Raw genomic sequence first — 24209 nt, 5'->3', positions numbered from 1 at the left:
ACTTGGGCTCACTACAGGCTTTCTGAAATCCCATGAATTTGAGAGACAAACCCCCTAAAGTGTGATGAGCAATCTGAGTTGCTAAATCAGGCATACAGGTGTTGGTAGATGTTAGCTATGAGATTAACCATCACTCTTCATGTGCAATGAGATGAGACTGGGCCTGCAGTAAAAATCATGTGTGATTAAAGACAGTACAGTGGTTCTAAGTTACCAGCTGCACAGCAAATTATAGTCTGGAATGTCCTGTCTTTCTAACACTTGAACTGATGTGAATTAGGGGCATTTTTGAGGAAAAAGTGGGAAGTTACTTGTATGATATGTCAGTACACTGAGACCTCTAGGCTCACTAATAGATCACTGCTAGAATTCGAATGCTGAACTTTCAGAGCTACAGTTTAGCCTTTAAACTCACAGATTAACTACTGCAGTGGCTGGAGGAGGAACCTCTTGTTTTAGATTGCAGGCTGTGTTCCTGGAACCATTTGAGTTTGAAGGGCATGGCCTTGCTTGCTCTGCCCTCCCAGCAAGACAGCCATTCCCCACACCAGGAAGTTGCTGCTGTGGTGGCAGTGACTGCCTGAGGGCTTTCTGAGAAAGTCCAGGTGCAATTATTTCTTTGGCATGTGTGCAACTTTTACTTGAAGAGCACAAGGAACAAAAGGTTTATGGCAATTTTCAAAAGCCTATAACTTAACCAGGCATCAACAGCATTTCATGCCAGAAGTGAAAGTTAGGTCTTCAGCACCTATGCTCTTTCTGATGCATTCAAAGCCCTGCCTGGGGGAGGGGAAGGGGAAAACAGTCTTAGCACTCCAGGGAAAAGCCTGAGCTATATTAGGCTGTGTAACACTTCTCAAAATTTCTTATAACTTCTGCTTTAGGAAAGTGGGAATACTTGTATTCTGATGGATGTTGTGAACACCTCCATTTTTTTGCTCATTATTTCCTGAAACAAAGTTTAGCTGTATAGATGCTCAGTGCTGATCAGAGCATTATTTGCCACAGTTGTGAATCCAGAGGCCACAAGAGTGATCCAAGGGAAGGCCAACCTTCCGGAGCTGCTGGGTGGAGCTGACACAGGCTGCCTGCCTGCCATGGCTTACAGATAGGCCAGGAGAAATGTGTTAGGCAGATGTATGGATACATCTCCGTATCCATTTCTCTGACCCATACTTACTGGCAAATAACCCCTGCTTCATTTGGAGGGGAAAAAGCTATTTCTATGGCATTTGAATGTTCAACAAGGCAGCAATCTTACAGGTGTCAGGTTCACTTGACTTGGTAGGTAATGTGGGAGTAACGGAGGACTTATAACCTGCAGAGCTAAAGAGAAAATGGCTGTGATATCTTCCCAAAGAAGTGGAGGCATCTCAAAATGGTGTTATTTATAACAGCTGAAAACCTGGCAGGGCATAGGATAACTACAGTCCAGTGGCTGCTGCTAGCCTCTTCTAATATAGATGTGTATTTAGAACAAATGTATGCAAATGTGAGCTGTAAACAGGTGGACACAAAGCAGTGTATTTCCTATATCTGAAAATATTCCTTATGAAAAGTGACTCGGGCTTAATACACTTGTATAGCCCATATACTGCTGTAGGTCAGGAACAAACACACTGAGGAAGCAAGCTAGCACCAGAGACCACTGAGCCACTCGGCAAAGTTGATATTAATGAAATGTTACAAGTAAGTGCTCAGCAATGCAGGGGATGCTGCTTCTGATTTTCTTGCCAAGAGTTTAACTGCTTTGCATGGGTGATTGTAATCAGCAAGAATTGTTACATGATAGTGCTGGAAGAGACTTGAGGAAAGAGCTCTCACTTGAGACACAAAAGACCACAACCTTATTTTTCCACATCTTACAAGGCAAACAGTCTCCACTGGGCATCTCAAAAATGCTCATTTATGGAGATAGAAAGAAATATAATAAGGAAAAAAAAGTTCCACGCTCTTCTGAGAGAGGCGTTCTCTCAAGAGACCTGAAAGAAAGGAAAGGCAAAGCTGTTTTCTATTGCACCCAAAGGGACATGAGTGTCAAAGCTACTTACACCTTTTCAGTCTTCTTTTTTTATAAAGCAAATAAGAATGGGAAACTCTTTAAAAAAAAAAAAAAAATCCTTTTCATACTAGAATAAAGAAGGGTAGGTTTGAAAGCTAACTGGATAAAATGAGTACTGTAGAAAAGCATGCTAAGGGCCAGATCCGTAATTCTCTTTGGAGAAGGGAGAGAGAAAATTCAAGAAATTGCTTGACCCGCAAATAATAAAATCAAAGACTGGATGTAATTGAAACTCCTGTATTCTTGTGAAATGGAGAGAAAAGCTCTGAAGCACTTTTGGGGATCATAGGTAGGGCTACCTGAAAGTGCTGTCTAGAGGCTGATGCTGTGATCTGCTGCGTGTTTTTGTTTTCCCGAAGGGAGAACACTTGCTTTTGCTGTCTTAAGGTAGCAGAGAAGACAGGCTTCTTTGTATATATGTTGCAGTGGGAATGTTCGTTTCAAAGATGCGGTAAATATTGTCTTTGTGGTGTTAAACAACCACTCTCTGAGAGAGAGGAGACCGCGGAGAGCGCAGCACCCGGCTGCTGGCCTTTGGGGCGCTCCCTCTGGCGGGGGAGCAGGGGGGCTGAGGGAAGGTTGAGGCTCCCCTGAGGAGCTTCGGGGACATCCCGGGCCGGGGCTAGGGCTTCCCCTCTGCCCGCTCCGTGACCCCTCGGGGCGGCCCCGGCCCCGGCCCGGTCCCGGCGGGGGGCGCCCGCCCACTGGGGCGTTGCAGGCCGGGCTGGCGGCTCCGCCTCCTCCCGCGCTCCGCTCCGCTCCACTCCGGGACTGCGGGGAGCCGGGGGAAGGCGGTGGCGGTGCGGACACCATGGCTCGGGTGCTGAGCCGGGACCCGGTGGACATTGAGGTACCCAAGCGTCCCGCCGGGACGTGCGGCTGGCGGGGAGGGGGCTCAGCCCGGCGGCGTTGCCCGGCAAAGTTTTGGCTGCGGCGGCCGGGGGCTCCGCTCCGCCGTGCCCCGAGGGCAGCCCCGGCACCGGGCAGCCTCGGCCCTTGTCCGGGGGCGGTGTGTCGTCCCCCCCACCCCCCGGGAGCCGCTTGGGGCTGCGAGAGGCTCCCGGGCGTCGCCCCGGAGAGGGGCGTGTGGGGGCGGTGTCTCCCCTCCTCCTCGCCGCCCCCGGGCCTCCCTTCCCCTCCCCACCCCTCCCCTCCAGCTTGGCCGAGCCCCTTGTCCCCGGGACGGGGTCAGCCCCAGCCCCGCCGCCCGGGCAGGGTCCCAGCGGGGCGGAGCAGCTCGGGGGATGCTGAGGAGGCTTCGGGGGGCCCCAGCTGGGCGCAGGGGGCGGCCTCGGCTTCGTCCCCCGGCAGCGCCCCCGCTGCCAGCGCCCCCGGCCCTGGGGCTTTGGTCCACGCTCAGCGGTGACCGCTGTCACCTGCGCTGTGCCGCTGCCACGGCCCGGCTCTGAGTTTCAGTGGCTTTGGGGAGCCCAGGAGGGCCAAGTGGCAGTGCACCGGCTCATCTCGAGGTTTCTTTCCAGCCCGACACAACTTTTAGCCGTGGCATGCCGTGCAGGGGGAAGCAGCAGGTCTGGGGGAGCAGCTCGCCGTGGCACCGGCACACGCAGCAGCGGAGTGACTCCTGCCAGCAGTTCTTGTGCCGTGTCCCAGCCGAGCTGCTCCTCAAACCGTGACCAGTGTCCAGAATTGCCTTACAGACACTGACAAAACTGAACCGCGGAACGGGCCGGAAGAGCAAACTTGTCCGAGTCCTCCTGCAAGTGAGGGAGGCACTGCGTCAGGGAATGGGTGCTGACTGTCTTATCGGCTCAGGGTTTTCAGGGCGGCAGATCTGGGATTTTTCTTTAAGTGTTGAAGATCATTTTTTTTTTTATTGCAAAAGTTTGATTTCAACAGTAAAGGCTTTTGTGTACTTCTCTCGTTTATTTATTTATTTATTTATTAACACACACTATTTCCGGGAGTATTGTTTTGCATTTGTAGGTGAGTGTGACTCATCCAAAGGAAAATACGGTGTTGTGGGGCCACGTGTCAGTAGTAGTAGCAGCACTTTGTGATAGGGAAGGTGGATTTGTTTGTGATGTTCATTGAAATTAGCGAGAAAATAAAGGCAGGCTACTTCTAACCAAACATATTGTCGTTTCCCCATCTGTTTGACTAAATTTAGTCACTGTATGATTTGTCTCCCAGATGAATATATCAATAATTACTGATAGTCTAATTGCAACTCCCTCTGCCCTCCTCCATTTGACTTCCTTTGGTGAAAAAAGAATGTAGTGTATTTTCCATCAAAATGTATTTTATTTTTATATTTGAAGTAGGGAAAGTGTATATTAGCTAAGCCTATATCACTGTAGAGAAATAACTTTCATAAAATCCTCTGTTCAGTTTTTATACTGCAGCCAAGAAAGTGACCAAAACATTCAAGTTATGCTCCTAGGGCTCACGTTGATGCACTTCCCTGCTCGACAACCAGATTTCTAAGAATATTTATCTCAATGGTTGGCCTCTCACACAACATAGTTCATATAATTAAAAGATTAAATGTGACCTTTGGAGTGCTGATTCTGCTTTATAATTCATTTAGATAGCTAATGCCATATGAAAAACTGATATCACTGGTTAAAGAGGAGCCAAGAATCTGTGCTAGGAGCTGCTAAAATCACAGCCAGTTCTCAAGTTTAAAAAAAAAAAAAAAAAAAAATCCAGGAAGTTGTCCCCAAGGAATCTCATCTGCTGTGGTTGGCTTAACCATAGCACTGTCTTACTAAAGAGATAAAAAAAAAAATAAAAAAAATAAAAAAATCACAGATGCTATTGTTCTAAAAGTCTACTTCTGCACTGTGGGGAAATAGGAGCTTTTGTGATTAAATATAAGGTCTTTTCCAGGAAATGTTAGTTGAAACAAAAACAGTGAACAGACATACTCACAAAACTGTAATGCTTTTTTTTTGTTGTTGGTATTTGTAAATACTCCAGATATTATTTACCAACCTCATACATACACCTCTTCAAGAATACTCTAGGAAAGAAATCCTTTTTTTTTTTTTTTTTTTTTTTTTTTTTTTTTATATTAATCAGTTTCTTTAATATGAATGTATGTAAACCATTCATAATTAATTCTCTTGGAAACTTTAGGGTTTTTTAAAGAATTAATGTGTCAGATCAAGTACTCAAGAATTAATGAATCGCTAAACTGTGAAATGTTGAATAGAATCTTAATTCATTTGAATCTTAATTTGGTTTCTTGAGTTCATGCAAGATGATGCAACTGTGTATGTTCTCCTGACTGCATTCCCATCGAAGACCAGAACCGTCAAAATAACTAACATTTTGAGATGAGTCCCAGATATTTCAGAGCAGAGTGCATAGCAATATCCCCCTAGGTAATAACCACCTGCTCTGCTTGTGTGGCTAGCAGGCCCCATTGTCTCTGTGGTCCCTTTGGTCCTCTCATCTGGTGATGGTTGGGTGCTGGATACCTTCTTACATCTTTGTCAACTGCTGCACAGACAAAGTAAGGAGGACTGCCAGCCTCCCTCAGAGAGGGCTGCTTTTCATCAGAGTAGAAATAACTTTGCCATGCTGTCATCAAAAACCTAGAACACCAGCAGTAAAATTAACAACTTTTCAAACAAAAAGTGCTATAGAATTCATCCATGTAGCTTTATTCGGTTTTATGTTCGAGCTCACATTTGCTGTAATTCTTGCTTCAATGACCACCGCCTTCTCTGTGGTGGTATAGTCTGTAGGCACAAATGAGTTGTTGCTCATTATGGACAAAAGCTGTAGAAAACACATCAGCTTTGGGGTGAAAGGGATGGTTTCTTCAGGGCCAGACCATGCCTGGTGGGTGCTGACCTTAGGAAGGACACAGGCAGCTTCAGGACTTCCTGAGTGCACTGCAGGCATATTCGTGTAGGTTTTAGTTTGGCCAGCTGCAAGGTGAAGGCCACTGATGGAGGTGGAACAAGGCTGTGGCCTGTTTGGGCCTGTTGCTGGGGGCAGCACACCTCAGCTCCAGGGCTGCAGCCAGTCCAGGGATGGGAACACCAGGGAATAAGACTTTATTTAAGCAGTGTGGCTACTGTATGTTGTAAACATAGCAAACTTAACAGCAGTAAAGGTTCTTTCTCTGGGATATTTACCTTAGCGAGTGCTGGAAAGCATGGGCTATGAGAGCAAGTTAGGCAAGTTTCTCTTGTCAGGTTTATTCTTCTCCCAGTACAAATGAACTGAGTGAAAAACCTGCATGTAGCAAATGTGTGAAGGTACAGCTGAGAGCCAAGCCTGGTGTCCTGGATGGTAGGGCCAGGACAGAAAAATATAGTTTTTGTTTTCTTGTTTAAAAAAAAAAAAGGAAACCTCCAGTAAGATAGGGAATCCTACTAGTCAACATGTCTCTGAAAACTATTAGCAAAAGTTTATGTGAATAAATAGGTGAAGCTAGCTTTCTTTCATCTAGGCCAAACTTTAATTTAAAAAGCCCCAACTGCTACAGTTTCTCTCTGTGTTAGATACCCACTATTTGAAGTTCCATAATGAAGTCCTAATGTGCAGAATTATTTTTTTTAAGTAAATGCTTTATAGCTGGGTATAAGTGATCGGATGGCAGTCCCAGCCTTATAGCTCTGTATGCTTAGGGTCATTTGATGAGTGTTCAGTGAGGAAACAACTTCCCAGTTCACTTCAGAGAAATTGATCAAACAAAAGTGCTCTTCTATCGTTTTAGTGGTTTTGTTGTAGTAACCTCTTAGCTGAGTGGAACAGTAATTACAGCGTGATTGCTATGTACTCATAGGAGATTGTAGACCATGGTTAAAATGTCAGTCTTGGAGAAACGAACAAGATCAGCTCTCAAGGTTAAAACCTGGTCTGGTAAGTAGGATGGAAAGTTCTCTGTATGAGATATGTCTTTTCATGTTGTATGTTCAAATCCTGTTGAGTTGTGTAAGGTCTTGTCTCCTCTGCATAGAGTCTGCTAAATTTTAGCACTGAAATTCAGTCAAGCTCTCCAAAGTAATGATATTAAAATGAAAAACAAAACAAAACTCTCATGCTTTTCAGTTTTATTTGGCCTTTGAATTTTAATGTTACTCTTGAAATAAACTTTCCTTTCCCATTTTTTTTTAAATTTACTCTTTGTAAGAAGATCATAAGATAGTCCTTGAAAGAGAGACCTGCTGCTCTCACCCTTTCTCATGGCTGAGATTGATGGGAAATGCCAGCTATTACAATACTTTTGACAGTTGTCGCTGCAGCGATCAGTTCTGAAAACAAAAAGAAACTGAAATTAATTTTCCCTTTTGTTAAGTGAAAAGGCTTTTTGATGACTTTGTTGTAGACTGGACTTGAATGTTATTCTTTCCAGTGTTTATTTTAACCATGTCCAGCTGTTGCATCATCTAAGCTAGAAGATCAAAGACCACTATGTGTTGGTGAGGGGCTCTGAGATGTGTGGGGCAGGATTTTGCCTGTCACATGCCAGGACTATAGTTTTCTGTCTACCCATGCCAGGGTACGGTTTTCACAGCAGGGCAGAACTTGTGTAGTTTTTGGTGAAGCTCAGAGATGTGGCTGTGCCTGGCAGAGTAGGATTTGCTTGGACCAAGGGTGCACAGCTGCCTTTGTCCTGCAAGCTGGTACATGTGTCTGGTGCAATTGGTGTTAGTCAAAGGCAGGTTCTGCTTCGTTTCCAATGCACGTGTCAATCTACTGTCCATCCTATCCTATGCCACTTTGTCCATGTCGATAAAATGACACATGAAGCACAAACATAGCTGGCACCAATTTGAGGGCAGGCTTCTACTTAAAATGTTGAGGAAAGCTGGAATTGCTGGTGACTGCAGACAAGCCAGGTTGGTTGTGCCCCGTGTGTTCTGGCTTTGCTAGCCCTTTGGCAGCACAGAGTTCACATCAAAACCTGCTTTCTCTCCCTCCCTGGTTGCCTGGCAACCTCCCTCCTCTTATTAGCATATGATTTCTATTCCTTTTTTATTTCATCAGTACAGTGTTACACACGCTGCTCCCTGCCCTGTGCCATCGCCTTTGTGAAGAGCAGGATTTGTGCCTTTATATGAGACTTCAGCAAGTATGTGATTTGGCAAGGAAATCAAACATTTGGGATTAGGAAACCTTTGGCTGTAAATGTCTTATCAGAGGCTCAGAGAGTGGCATTTGTGTGGGCACGCTATTCAGATTCCTTTAATTTTCACTTGCTATCATTTGTATATGAAGGGCAGAATTCTTGCAGATCAGCACAGTGTAAATCTCTGGCGTCCTTACGCATGGAGAGCATCAGTTTGCAAAATGACAACAGAGATCGGCTGTGCAGATCTTGGTGGGCGTTTTTGTTGTCTTGGTCTGTATGCAGCTCAAATGTGATGCCATAATTAAAAATGTAAATAAATAAATGTCAGATATACAGGTCAGTTTGGAGCAGGGGAAGAAAGAAGTTAAAGGAGTAAGTGGAAGAAATAAACTAAATTGTCTGGTTTTCTTATTTCCTAAAAAACAATATTGTAAGAAAAAATAGTTTGCATTAGAATTGTCCAGGCGGTTCAGACTGGGTCTTAAGCTTTACTTTAAATTCCCTTTCTTCTGCTCATGGACTGGTACAGCTATAGCAAATGCCTACATCGTTCTTGCTGTTGCAGATAACAAAGAACATAAGATTCAAGTGGGCAATTTTCTTTAAATATTGGGAAAAAATGCCACCACCACCAAAAAACAGAACAGACTCTGAGGCTGAAATGCCAAAGCAAGTATGTTTTGTGACTGTTTAGGTCATGATATGTATAGGACGCCTTTTCTTGGAGTTATCCTAATGATAAGCTATTAGGCAGTTAGGTTCTCAGCCCAGATTTACACTGTAGGGTTCAACTGTGTTTTCCTTGCAAGAAGGAGGAATGCAAGAGTCTTTGTGGTGTAGTTCTGATACACAGAAATCCCTGACTAACCATCCGAGACTGCTTTACAACATAGTGGGGGTTTATTCCCATGGAAATGCCATCATCTGGATGAATAGCTTGTCTATATCAAGCCAATAGGTATTTGTGAAGGGTTTAGGGTAAATGAAGGGTCTGTATTAAACAGTGATAGGTGTTAGTCAAAGGCAGGAGGAGCTTTAACTCCCTCAGGTGTCGCCGTATCCCTGGTGCAGCGAGGGCACTGGATGCTCACCATGTCTTGTAGCTGTGGAGTTGGAAACCGTAAGTGGGAAGTGCTTGGGTAGCATGGCTCGGGCTGGGGACAGGGAGGAGCACTTCCAGGCCTGTGATGTGTAGTTTCAGAACAAACAGAGCAAACCATGCATTTTTTCATGCTGTGGGCCAGGTTGGGCAATTTCACTTCTGCCCTCTGTCATAATACTTTGACTGTTTTGTGAAACATCTGGTCTCTTATCATAGCCAGAAATGCCTGACTAAGTCAATGTGGAATTTTGAGTATTTTTAAGTCTTGCAGAAATTTCATGTTTTGAAATTAGGTTAAGCCTGCTTATGAAAGTATTTTGTTTTTTAAAAATGTTACCAGTATTTACACACATAGCTTGAGAAAGCTTTATTAATATGATAAATATTAATATATGTGATAGGGTTTTGTAAATTTAAGGTGATAAACACAATGAAGTCCTTGAAATACCAAGCCTTTCATCTGTGCTCAAGTCAAGGTTCAATTTTACTTCCAGTGTGACATTTGCTGCCTGAAGTGTTACAAGTGACTTGACCTTAAAATTGCGTTTCTTTTAGTTCATTGAAATGGTTGGCCTTTCCAGTTCAACTTGACACCAGCACTGTGAATGGGAGAAGGCAGACGTGCTTGACTGTGACTTCATCTGAAAGCTAATTAAAAGAATATCTGGATGTTGAATCTAAATATTTCCATTTAGATGGGATGGTAGTCATCAGTTAAAGGCTAACATGGTGCATTCCAACATTTTCATTTCAGGTTAAAAAAACAATTATATGCATAATTAAAGAGAGAACTGTCCAGGCAGCCAAACTGTCTGATTGACGCACATCTTGCTAGTGTGTGTGGGTTTTAAAAGATATACTTGTGCACACTGCTTTGAAAATGTGGAAATGAGGTGTAAAAACTGAAAGCTGCTTTGATAGTTTTATTTTAGTTAATCTTTTCTTCCTAATGATGTTCTTCTTTCAAGTATTAGTCATATGAGCAGTGTCATTCGCTTTGTATTTATTATGGAGGTTGGACTCCACCATTTCTGGATAGATAGGTTGTTGTGGTGCCTAATGTATTAATACATTACTGTGCACTTTTCCTTGGTTCTGTCTTGTGATTTTGTTAGGTGTGCTCTCAGGCCTTACTTAAATTGAGTCTTCTGTTGAAATGAACTTTCCTGGTCGGTGTTCTGGTCACTCCGACACCTGACCAACATGGAGAGGAAGCAGCAGGCTGATGTGCAGGAGGTGCACCTCAGAAACCTGGGCTGCTTTTTCAAGGACAGGGATGTTTGGTTGTGCTGCCTGCTCTGCACAGGGCTCTTTTCCAGCCATGAGAGGGGCCCTCATGCTGCTCAGTCACATCTCTGTGAGCTGATTAAGGAGTGATGTTGTTGTGCTCTGAAGGGAGCATTTTGCAGCCTTGAGGTGAAAGGACAGAAGCCAGGACATGTCCTTGTGGGTGAGAAGAAATGGTCTGATAAATAAGTAGAGGGATCTAGAGGGAAGGAGAAATAAAATAGACTCTAATTCACAAGACTGCAAGCAAGCTATTGGGGGAATTTAACAATTGCAGCATTTTCCTTTGCAGCCTTTGCACCGTTAGCATCTATGCTAGTATCTAGCTTATTATAAAATGCTTGTTTTTGCCTTGATTCTGAAGGGCATTATGTGAAACCCAGTTCTATTCTGCTCTTAACAATAAGCCAGCGACCCTCCCATCCAGGCATGTCTAGCATCCATGCAAAACTCCAGAATGCGTGTGTAAAAGTGGGTAGAAGTGTTAGAATAGGTTATTAAAAATGTAGACCCATAATGTGAGTAAAGAAGATTGGAAGTATAAAAAGAGGTTTTACACCTGGAAGTTATTATAGTTATTTAGATTGAACGAGAATAATAACCAATTGTTTTCTAAGATGTATGACACATTTATGAAAAACCTTGAAGGATAAATGGATCTTTTTAGTATGCTACTTCCACAAAGGACTCTATGAATAAAATAATAGTGAGAGAACTCTCAGTGGATGCTGAATACTGCTAATTGATGAAATTATTACTTATTACGCTGCAACTGAACTCTGCTTAGAAACACTATTTTCAGTATGATTTTTTGAAAATGACAGCTGAAATGTAAGAGGCTTTGTATTGAAAATGAATAGTGATAATTTCTTGATATCTTTGAAATGAAGGATATTTCAATGACAGTTAAAACTGAGAAAAGTGATTTTTTTTTTTAAGTGCTCAGATCATGGAATATTGCTGTGGAAATGAAATGAACTTTTCTGAAATCAATAACATAGATTTAATATGGATTTATGAGGCATTTAAAAATTCTTAGTATTCTTATTTATTATAAAGCAGTCAATTATTTGTGTCAGCAGTTTTCATATTATGTCACATGTTAAGGTTAGAAATGAGTTTTGTGAGATAGGGTGTAGCCGTTCTGTTTAGGAAAACTCTAATTGTAAATTAAATCAGCATTGAAGAAGCACTCCATCACTTACTGCTTAGGGCAAAAATGGGATTGAGTAACAAATTTGCCTTTGATTTAGTACTGATGCGCTTTAAGCGGGCTGGCCTTTCTTGGTGTGTCATTTTAGGTCTATGTACTAGCTCTAAAGGAATGTTATTTGTAACTGCTGTGAGGATCTGTGTGTTGTGTATGGAGTAGTAGTTTGGAATATATCTGCAAATGAAGGGACCATCTGATTTCAGCCTTAACAACTCTGTTCATCAGTTTTAGACGCATTCCTTCCTCCCTGTTAATATCATTGGTCTTCAGAGTCTGAGGGACAAAATAAGCCTGTGCAGATTCACTCAAACTTACACATGTGCATGTTAATGAGGAACATTTTGAGACGGGAGCTTAGAGGTGGTTCCCAGACTTAGTCATTCTCCTTCTGTTTTAAAACCATGTTTGATATTGCCTTCTTTCAATTCCATTTGAAAATTCAAAATTTTAAAGATTTTAGTAAGCATACATAGTTTTCCAAAACAGTTGGAAGTGAGAGTGACAAAAGAGATGGGAGGAAAAAAAAATATCAAACAAGATAACCACAAGAGTAGCTGGTCCAGAACACTGGTGATAAAAATGCAGAACAAGAAAAACAAATCTCAAAAAAACTACAGTTTGAGTAAAATGTCATCATTTTGATGTGGTAGCAGTAACCAATATTAGTGATTGCTGAAGGACCAACTTGGGAGGGTATGATCAGAAGTAGTTTTTCAGAAGGCTGTAGAGTATTTGATCTTTCTTGAATAAAGCAGAGTATCTTGCATGCTGCCAAATCTTGGCACCAAGTGAGGAAATAAGGCTTAGGAGCCCAAAGAAAAGCATAAAACCAAAGGTAGCTCATTTTCAATTCCCAGAATCATTTTTTTGTGTGCACTTAGTCAATGAACCCTTAACGAAGAATGTATAAGCAACTGTGAGAGCAGGGTCAAAGCTCCCTTAGTGCTGGAGCAGCGTCCTAGTCAGACCTGCTCTCTGGTTTGTCTTCCAGCCTGGTCAGTGGAAGGCAGGAACATGGGATTGGAGGTCTCCTCTTTGTATGTACAAAGTTATGAGAAAATCAGTAGTTTCACAATCAGTTTTGTGTTTTACCATTGTATCAAATAGTTGCTACTGACTTTTTATTTTTAAGAACTTTGCTCATTAGTCACATAGGTAACCTTCCTTGTTGCTTCTTAGTATTATAACAGATTTAAAAAGTCAGTAAAGATACAGGTGGCATGTTCTTGGAATAAATACAAAAATTCATCACGTGTTTTTCAAGCAGTGAATGTACTAGATCTTTTGGGTATATATTGTCACTGGCATCCTTGCATTGCAGGTTCATTTATTGGACTTTGAAAATCACCTTTAACAAAGTTTTCAGAACATTGCTTTGCTCAGCCAAAATTAGTTCTGCTGTTTTTGCCAATGATTAAACTTAAAGCAGTAATAACTTTAATGCTAATTTCCCTCCTATGATCAAAAGTCAGTAGAGCATTCACTTCTCATTAACTGACATGTCTCCAATGCAAGTTTGTTTTTTTGGTTAAGCAAACAAATACCTATATTTGCAGGAAAGTGGAGGTTTTGTCTGAGGCATTCAATTGTTGGGATACAAAGGCTTTTTTTTTTTTTTTGTTTTGGCACTAAGTGTATTTACAAAGGCAAACAAGTTTGTCTCCTCTTTCAGTTTGTCATCTTGCAGAAAAACAGAAGTGGGTTGAAAATATGTGTATGATGATCCTTTTTACTGTGGCATAGCTCTAAAATGAGGTCCATATAAGTGATCATTTACAAATCTTGTTTGGTAAGAGAGCAATTGCACAATTTGATGCGCGAGTGGCATAGATAAATATGATGGTGAGGAAAAAAACAAACTTCTGTTATACCTTTGACGTAAATGTAAATATTTTCTGAAGCTTTAAATTTTGAGCTGTAACTTGTGTGCGTTCAATTTCATGTATCATGGAGACCATACATGTATCTGCTTTTAAAGTAACAGCAGTGAAGAAGCTGATGCTGGCTGTGACATGAGCTGCTCTGCTTTTTTGCACTTGGTCAATAAGATGGTTGATTAAAAACTATGCAGTTTGAGAGAAAAAAAATATATATTATATTTGAATGTTAAATATAGGTGTAGAAGGATAACTGCACCAAAATTTAAACCCTTCTATTTTTAAAGGCAGTAAATGCCCCCTCCCTTTTCCCCTCCAGTCAATAAAATGAATACAGAATACCAAATTCAGCTTTGAGTAAATCCATGAAAACCATGCTCAGGTATGCCTTCTCTGAGTTTGGTATGGTAAACAACACACTACATTGAAGGCTATTTGGGTTATAGTCTGAAAATGTGGTCTCATCACAGGGCAAAGTGTTCCTGGAGAAACCTCAGAGTGGAGAATTTAGCTTGTGGAGCCGAGCCCACTACAAGCTGTGTAGCTCTTAATGTATACTTGCTCATGTTGAACATATGAGTAACTTGCTGAATGCTGGGGTGCTACCTGGACACTTAACTTTTAAGCACTGAGGGTGAGTATTCACTTTAGTTTTCCCTGTGAGGGTCAAAGCATCTCTGCAGAGATGAGTTGTGTCAAGGCAGTCGCATGCTGAGTTTCCAGCGGAGTAATTTACCACCCAGAGCTCTTCTAATAGAGAATAGTGTTTGTTATCTATGGTAAGCAAGTAACACTTATGTTTCCCATTTTAATAAACCTTTTAGATTGTGCAGCAATACCTAGCATAAATGCAGTGCTGTGGTAGAGGAATCAAGGTCTTAATCCAAAAGTTAACATTGTGTAAACAAAATTAGGTAAACCGTGCCTATGGCTGTATAATTTTGCTTCTTTGTTAATCAGTAAAGGAATTAACTTTATTTTATATAACAAAGTGCGTGAGGTATACAGGTTTATGTTAATATAGGCATTTTCATAAGCAAGACTTCTAAGTTATCAAAGTGATTTAGAAAACTACTCAATTTAAGGGACAGCATTTATATAATGTAGAGACACTCGAGGACCATGAGAATCTAGCAATAAAAATGTGGAAATGCTGCTTTCTAAATATCTAATGCTGGGTTTGGGACTAAACCTCTAGGATAATAGTAAGCTCTGATGTTATTTCAGGCTAAAGAGTAGTTTTACTCTCATTAAATTCTAGAAGCTGTGTAAGGGAAGCAAGATGCCAGAAATGTATTTATTCTGATACAGAAGCAGGCTGTTACATGGGGAAGTCTAAAACCACTCAGAAGTGTAAAGATGAAAATGTTGCACTTAAGTGCTATGTTAAAACCAGTGAGCCATCAGTGCACAGCAAGAGTGTGCTTACCCTGCTGATCTGCTTCTGGCCGTCCAGTTCTTGCTCTTTTGTCTTTGAGCTTGTGCAGCTCAAAGAAGCTTTGTGATTCAGAGTTGGAACTTCTCCCAGGTGTGGCTGAACTCCCCCTACCACCACACTCAACAGGGTTCAGCATCAGCCTCCAGTCTGTCTTTCTCAGCCTCTCTGGCTCACAGGACTGCTGCTTTGCTGGCTTCTTTCCTAGTTGCAGGCTGCCTGTCCATCCAGAGAAGTGGTGCCCCATTTTCTAACTCTCTGGACCTTGAGGACTCTTTATTTGATGGTACCATTATAATGCAAATCATTGATTCTTGGGCGTGGACAGAGAGGAGGGTTACCTGAGGAGTTTAGCCTCACTGGGATAGGACAGGATTGCACCTTGCCACACTTTGATGTATCATACTATAAATGAGATCACAGTCAGTGCGTGCCTTTGCCCATACGTGCAACTGTTGGCGTTAGAAGAAAACATGTCCAGTAATATAATAAATAAATAAATAAAAATCCTGGGGGATTTCCTGGGTCAGTTCCATGCTGTCTAGGATAATTTTTTATTCAAGATTTGTGATTGTCTGAAGGCTGACCATGCTGTTCTGATGTAGTTTGTGGTGATTTGCTATTTCAACTAGCTTTCTCTGACCTTCATCACAGTTAAATCAGGTCTGAATGCTGTGAAAGTGCATTTTTTCTCATTTTTGAAATTTTTGGATGACATACAGAGATATGTTATAAAACCAGGTTACATAAATTGCTTGTAAAGTTTTCCTCATTTGTTCAGGCTTTCAGCAAGGAAATACACATTCAACACAAGTATCAGTTTGAGGTGTCTTATGGTACATAATTGTAGGATAGAGACATTCACAACATTTTCCCACATTCTTTCAATAATGAAAGATAACACAGAGCTAGCTTCTAGAAAGCATGACACTATGACTACTTATTTTTTAAAATCTTGATTGTCTTTCAATATTTTGGATATTTTTTAGGACTAGAACTTCATGCTTATTTGGTAGTGGATCTTCCACTTGTAACTGCTAAGGATGTTTGAAGATGCATGTTGTTCGAAGAGCTGCATATAACTGTTAGTGTTCCATGCAGCTTTCCAAAAGGCCTGGCAGATGAGAAAAATAAAATGTAAACTAGGCAAAGCAAAATGAAATATTAATGGACAGAGTTCATCCCTTAGTCGTCATCTTCTTAACTGACACAATTCTTAATTATTCTGGGTCATCCAGTCTCATGGAAACTCAAATTACAAGTATTTGTTCTTTGTTCTTTGACTGACTAACACTTAATAAAATCAGTTTCATGTTCAGATATACAAGAAAATAACAGGAAAAACTCCAGGTACTTGTTTCTGTCAGTGAATCAGCACTTGCAAAGCTCTGAAATTAATTGTTTAGTATGCTCATTACTCTTAGAAAAAATAAATATGTTCTCATTATGCTCACTTGGTGAACATATGTACCTTGCAATACATTTAATGTTACTTGCTGTGAGGGAGATTACAACTCTTTTTAAGGAAATTGGGTAGATTAATGGAATGGGGTGGGTTAAATTGCTCTCCACATGCATTCCCTAGCATGCCTAGCCTACTCCTGAATTTTAATTGATATGTATATAGCAATTTAGCTAAGGATGCTCTGCGAAGCAACTGGAGTAAAACAGGATATCTATGTATTACAGGGGCTGAACTCGGTAAATGTGTTGTATGCTAAAACAAACCAAAAAACACATGGGACCACATTTATACTCATAGTCATAATCTGTATGCAAACAGTTGCATTTTCAGCAACTTCATTATGGCTGTATGTATATTGATTTGTGGTGAACCTCAGCAGGGGTTTTGGGTCTGTTACTAAGAATCTTCCCAACAAATTAGAGAAAGTGGGCAGAATCTGTGAAAAGAACAACTTTGTCTTGTCAGTAAGTATATGCAGTTTCAGTACTGCAACCTGTGACAGAGCCTGCAGAGGGTCTTTCTGATTCTTATGCTACCTTTGAGCTACCAGTAGCAAAGATGAGGATCACTAAGGACTAAAAGCTATTGGTGCAACTCATTGGTTTCAGGGGGAGTTCTTCCAGAGGCAGAGTAATCTTCTGTGTTCAATTTTTAACCAGACTTCCTGTTATAAATGAGAGCTAAGGTCCAAGTAACTAGGACAGCTTGCTAGGGTTGTTAATTTGAAAAAAATGCTGAAGATGTCAAAGTGAAGCTCTTTAAAGGAAGTTCTTTAAACTTAAGTTCTTTAAACTTTCAAAACTGGGAATAACTCCACATATTTTGCAGACCATGCTAAGCTCCCAGGGCTTCTTTAAGACTGCCTTGAAGGTAGTAACAGTCCCATCAACGATGTAAATTGTACTTCTGCTTTTCTTAACACCATTGTCTGAATTTCACCCATTGAAGAGGCTAAAAGCCTGGGACATGGGTTTTAGAAGATGGAAGAGTCCCGTGTGAATCATGCTTATCATTGATGTGTTAACTTGAAAGAAACATGAAAGACGTTTTGCTGTAGTGCACTACAGTGGTGTAAGAAGTATGCCTCAGAATCAGAGGTGGCATCGTTCTGTGGAAAACTGCAATCTACTCCAAAAGCAAAAGGAAAAAAAAAAAGGCATTATGATAGTTACCAGGATGTTGTCATAAGACAGTGTAGAAAGGAGATTCTGCCTGCCTATGGCTATACAGTGTTTGTTCATGGCAGAGCTCAGTATCTTCTCAGTTCAGTTGTTTAAACTTTGAGTATGTCTTATTACCTGTGAAAATGTATGCTTAAACTGGGCCTCCTTATTCTCTCATTAATCCTTGCTTTCTCTCTTTTTTTAACCCCTTTTCCCCATTCTTCAGATAGGAACTTCAGTGAAAACGTAGGAAAATGTTGCCTGTTTTTTTTTTTAACTCTAGTGCCATACCAGAACAATATCCTTGGGAAGACAACCCCCCTTCCCTGCCCTGCCCCTTGTTGGTGTTGATATGTGACTAATAAATATAGTGCTTCCATAACTTTATATTGTATTTTGTTGAATGTGTATTTAATTAAATATCAAAGTTGATTGCACTAGCTTCTTAAGATTTCAACTAAAATGATGGCTTTATGAGATGGGAGTAAAATGGGTGTGATGGTTTTAAATGAAATTAATGCAGTTCCCTATACCAGAAATTTATGCAGGATTACTGCAGAGCACAAATGAAGCCTGTCTTGGCTTAGCTGAAAATGCTGCATCAGAAACAGGACTCCCAGCTACAGAATGTGTTCCTATAGGCAGTCTGAATGACTGCCTTGAAATCACTTGGAGTAATACTAAAGTCTTGATAAATTACTCACTGCAATATAACATGTTGGTTTAAAAAATTCTACAGCCTTGTCATTAATAGATGATAGCAAAGATTGGATCCAATATTTTTTTTGTGTAGTCTTCTTAATCGTAGCCTCTCAAGTAGAATCTGAGCAGTAAACATCTACAGCTTACAGCAAGTTTATTCTGAGGAGCCACGTTGGCGTAGATCAACATAACCATTTATCACTAAATTCTCAAAATTTAAAACTGTAGCTATCATTTAAACCTGTCACTCATTCTCCATGTACACTAGATATGACTAGTTTATAGCACTTTAATATACTTACAACCTAAATTAATATATATTATCCGTAAAAAATACATTCTCTTCTATAAAACAATGTATTAGGAAATGAAACAATTCTTTTATGTTTTTTAGCTTATAATCTCTGTCTTGTAAAAGACGTGAAATAAATAATTGACATGGATTATTATTAAAGGAATTTCTTAAGGTGTTGGATTTTGAAGGAGTCATCTGCAATATATATTGAGTTGTATTCTGTAGAGTCAGATCACTTTTGCTTTCTTCCTGAAGTGAAGTCTTCTAACTCATCCATGGAAATAAAGAAAAAGCATACAACACTTTGCTGGTGCCCATAGTCATTGCTGTTGTTCAAGACTGCTCATTTAACTCTACTATGCACGGTGTACAGCTGTGCCAAAAGTGTGTATGCAACACAAAGTAAGTTTATTTCCAGGTATTTACAGCTCTGTTTCTTTCTGCATCAATACAGTACCTAAATATATTTCTACAAAAATGCAGCGGTATTATGTTCAGATTAGCAGCCATTAATGCTAATGGATTTATACCTACTTTGTTTTTATTGTAATAAATATAACCATTTATGCAAACACTAAATATATAATTCATAGATCCTCAATTACTGTTCAAACAGCATCTTAATGTGAAGTCCAGACTTCACAGCACTCTGAAAAGTGATGCACTGTATGCCACCACTTCCATTTGGGAGCTTGAGTATTGCCCTTTCAACATCTGGAGAGATCAAACAGTGGCCCATCTGGCAAAAACAAGAATTTATGTAGCAGAATAAGCATGGGATTGGGACAATCGAGATCACAGATGCCCAAATAATAATCCTCACCAATGAGTTCTCCCCCTGTTTAGATGGCCACTGTGTTTGGAAGATCAGGGGTCTCAGATTTCCTTTATTGCATGTCCAGTGTGTTTTATTTTCGTTTAGCTAGGTGCATATATTAAGTGCTGGTTTCAACAGTCCATTTAGGATGCTCTTCTCAGTAATTTTCTATCTATTAGCTGACCTACCTGAATGCATTTGTTAAATGTGCTAAATATCTGACTAGCTATGAGCTGCAGAAAGCCAACCAGAGAACTGAAATGAATAGGAAAAGAATGTCCTCACTAGTGTTCCTTTCTGAAAGAAAAGACCCCAAAGCGATTTACATAACTTTGTCATTCAGGCAGTTAATTTCTGAGAGATTTTTAAACATCAGGGGCCTCCAGCTAGAACAGCCACCTAGGTCAAGAATCCAAGATTTAGGAAGGTAGAATATCATTTAGCTAGTGGGAATATAAGCAATTTTTATATTGTATATGCAATTTAGTATGTTCTTAATAATGTGCCAGTTCATTTCAGATTTAATTCTGGGACATACTGGACTATGTAGTCCTCTTGGATTTCTGCAACTGTTGCACTTGGAACTATACTCCTGTTGCAGAATTCCAACAGGAGCAAACATATGGGGATTCTTCCGTCCTTGGCTTGCCCCACCATTTGTTCCACGTTTTTAACCAACTGGTGCTGTACCCAGTGGAGTACATCTGTTACAGTTTATTACTAGAAATTTGCAATTCATTTCAGAGCTTGCTAAAATAATTATAATATTCATGGCCAAGAGTACTGCATTAAGCAATTACAAAAGATAGGCAAAATCTCGCTGAGGTATGTGTGATTCTGGTCCTACTGTCCAGTTTGGGTGATTTGGGCACTCACCGACCTCTCAACAATGAGTCAGATGCACTCTGACAACTGAGTTTGATCAGCTTGAGAAATCAATGTAGCAACTGAGATGCTGTAAGTGACATCCCTTATGTGAATGTCCCTGCTCTGTTTTAATTAAGAATTAAACAAATTAGCATAAAACACCACTGAGTGCAGTTGGTTGCCACATCTTGCCTGAGGTATTCAGCTGGGGAACAGTCAGAAACAGAGCAGAGCCTTTACCGCTGAAATTGCAGAGGTGCATCTTTTTACACCCTCTAACGCTTTCTGAAAGTCAACAGCATGTAGGCTGCAAAGTAGTTGATTACCTCTTTGAATGCTGTACCCCTCCGTTTTCTTTCTGTGTGCTTTGGATGAGATGGGAATTACTAGATTGGACTATGCTATCTGCAGTTGGAGTTTTCAAGTAGGTGAGATTTCTCTTACACTTTGTGATTGCTGATCAGTTCAGAGTAAGCGTTAGTTGATAAGAACATGACCCTTTAAAAATAGTCTCCGTAAACATCAACACAAAATCATACAGTGGGTTACTTTTTCATCCGTATCACCCACTCAAACAGACTTTTAAAATAAGGAAACATCCTGACATAATATTCATAATCAATCATGTTCATCAGTGTCAGTCTCACACACCTTTGACATATAGTAACAGAATGAGCACACCCTATTCACCACAGTGGAGAAGTATAGTGCTAAGGTTGAGTCTTTTAAAGGAAAACTTGCAAAACTATTTCAGAAGTTACAACCAATAATATGCTTGTTTTAATTCTCTATTTCAGACCTGAGTCTTTGAACACTTGCATACTGTTCAAACTTGCCCCTTGACTTGAGGTCAATTTTGCTACAGAAACCTGTCATTTGTTTGATTTGAAGAGTTGGGTTCTGAAAGGCTGATTTAACTTTTTGAGTTACACTACTCCAAAGAAAGACTTTACAAACATCATTGTGCCTGTGTCTTCAGACACAACTATCACTTAATACTGCTATATTCCAAACATTTGTTTGTGTCCTACCAAATAAAAGCATTGTAAGAGAAAGGAAGCTAACTCGTGGTGAAGCTAACTCATCAGGTCACTAGGTGTAGAAGCAGGTTCTTGTGAGGGGGAAGTTGGAGCTTTTATGGAAGTGATGAAACATCTAGCAATACCATGGGTGCTTTAAAATATTTTTACTTGTTTTGCTTTACTTTACAAATTTTACTTGGAATGTTATAATGAAATGGAATAGCATGCTTCCATATGTCATATGTAACAAACATCTAGGAATGGAAACTTATCATAGAGATGACTGGCTGCTAAGTGTAAGACTTTTATAGCTATTCTAGAAATGTCTTCAAATATTCAGAATCTAAGTGTTGTGAACAATACAAATCTAAACAATTTCCTATGAAGTTATGCTAAAATACTGTAGCTGTTTCGTTTTTGCATTACAATGTAAAAAAGTGTTGTGGGATTAAAGCATCTTCAAACTTATTTTGGAACTTTTAATTTAAATTTTAATATTTTCTGTTCTCTTTCCACAGAATCTTCTGGCTTTAAATCCCCGAACACAGACTCATGCAGCTCTTTATTCAACTGCAGTGAAGAAACAAGTCAAGAAGCACTGGAAAAGGAATTCTGACAAAAGCTGTTCAGTAAGTAGACATTTATTATTGCATCTGGAATATGCAAGAAATCCATTGAGAGTAAATTCTCTGTTGTATGAGAAATTCAGGCTTGAATTTCCCATGTTCAGTACCAATTTTGTCTCCCAGTTCTGTTTCTGTCGATGAAAAGTTACTTTGTGAGCAGTGTTTTACTTCTTCAAAACCAGTACATGCCATACATTTTCCTTTTTTGGTGATTTGCTACGTCCTTGGTGCAACTTGTTCCCCTTTTGTTATGGAGCCAGATTAGTCTGAAGTATCAGTCAGTACCACGTCTGGCTCAGGGCTGGCCACTGTCCCTGGGCAGCCAGCATCTGCTGCCTCTTACGTGCTCTGCAGGGCTGCTGCCCACTTGCTCCTTTTGTTTCTTATTTTCCAAGGGTAATGATGGGTAGAGTAGCACTTTGCTATCTTTTCAGAGACTTCTAAGGGTACTACTATTTCAGTGCAGAAATAGGGAAACAATAGACATTTTATGTACATATATATGTATATATACAGCTACATATATATATACACACACTATATATACGTAAACATGTATGGACATTACATATAAATACATAAAACTGGGCTTAAAACATGATTCTGGATTTTAGCTTGTGTGTGTTTATTCTTCAGGAAATAGGTGTTTTTAGACTATATATTTTTCCTTATAAGCTGTCTATGATCTTCAGTATTTCTACCGTTAAATATGGCCTTTTTCTCTCTAGATATTTAGATTTCTAGTCTGTGTTATATTTGACTAAACCTATCAGACTTTGTTGTCTCTTTGATCACTCATCTGATTAGAAGGTCTGTAGTGTTTTTACCATCCTCCTACAGATTGTTAGATAATCCTCTAAATTCAGAGGACTTCTAAGTAGAGTATTACTTTCTCATCTGTAAAATGTTTCCCTCACGGGTATGGAGTTATGGTGTTTTTTAATGGTGTTACCGAAACACCTTCTGTCACTAACTAGAGTGTCAACTATTGAACCTAAATTTTCCTTTTTTTTTTTTTTTTAATTGAAGTTTCTCACTTTCTCTCAGAATTAAGGAATCCAGTATGACCAACAAATATTTGCATGTAAGAGCAACCAAGGGTGTAGACATAGTAGTCTAGTGATACTCTGTTAATGATAGTTTCCAGCTTTGTACATCAATTAGAAGATTATTATTTACTATAGCTGACACTTCTATTTTCTTATTTATTAGCGTAGATATTGTTGTAATAACTGGAAACTAATATAGTTTCAGTCTGTTCAGAACAGGGATGACTTTATTTTGATAAATTTGTCCAGCTCCATGACAGCTACAGTTTACGCACTTAAGTTTTCAGGCATCCTGATACCAATACTGTAAACTCTTGTGTTTTCAGAAACTTTGATAGGAGGATTAGATATCCACGTAGCAGGGCTGGCAGATACCTCATCAGCTGTTCCATTGGAAATTATTGTAGTGAGTTGAAGCTTTGATTATAGCATACACATTTGTATCTTACTGATGAGTGTGTTATACACATTTTCTAAAGCTTTTAGCCTTTAAGATCACTATTATCTCTGAGCTTTCCATATTTTATCTTTGTATTCAAATCATAGCATTTTGGTATTTGAAGGTTTTTCTAGTTAATTGTGAAAATGCATAGCTTTCCAGAAGCTGTCTCTCTTCCCATGTTCATTCTGCTAGTTGCATGTACCTCATGGTGTCTCAAATGTTCTTGGGGTCCCCAGACCTGACATTGTTGGGCTGTGCAAACAGAACTGATTTCGAGTTCATAGCTATTTTGTGTGCCTCAGCTGAATTTTCCGTTGAGAGAACTTCTGAATGTCCTCAAATATCACAGGATGATATTTTTGCATAGGTTTGCAATCTAATAATCAACCTGGTCCTAGAATTCTGCATTACTGCATGGTGATCTGTGGTGTCATTGGGACCCTGTGCTGACAGACATCTGTTTGTATGTTGCATCTTACAGAGTTAAAGTTTAGAGATGCCCAAAATGTTATATCTGTATGTGTATATCACACACCTTCATCACAGCTGTTTCATGTGAATTGCCTGGTAGAAATGTCATGTTTAGTTAGCAAGTGCTAAGAAACATGCTAGGAGAAATAGTAAGAGAGTAATCCTTATTTCTAGGTCAGTAAGGGTCCTACTTTTTATAAATCTCAAACTTCTCTCTACTTAGAAATATGTAGTTGATTTTTGCTCTGCAAGATTTACTATG

At 40.0% G+C, this 24209-nt stretch overlaps 1 protein-coding gene across 3 annotated transcripts in view; it reads left to right on the top strand.

The window, feature by feature from the left end:
* Window positions 1-24209, top strand: part of DPYD (dihydropyrimidine dehydrogenase) — a 355040-nt gene that overhangs the window by 10631 nt on the left and 320200 nt on the right. Inside the window, exons 1-2 of one of the 3 annotated variants that reach the window (XM_084526958.1) lie at window positions 2754-2912; window positions 21878-21988. In XM_084526958.1, coding sequence (XP_084383084.1) covers window positions 2874-2912; window positions 21878-21988 — 150 coding nt within the window. In that variant the 5' untranslated portion in view covers window positions 2754-2873. Of the gene's footprint in view, window positions 1-2753; window positions 2913-21877; window positions 21989-24209 lie in introns of those variants that run through there. The other 2 variants (XM_084526955.1, XM_084526956.1) reach the window with 2 other exon arrangements.

The sequence above is a fragment of the Aythya ferina genome (genome assembly GCF_964211825.1).
Source record: "Aythya ferina genome assembly, chromosome: 8".
In the NCBI taxonomy this organism is placed as follows: Eukaryota; Metazoa; Chordata; class Aves; order Anseriformes; family Anatidae; genus Aythya; species Aythya ferina.
This window is presented reverse-complemented; position numbering and strand designations above follow the sequence as displayed.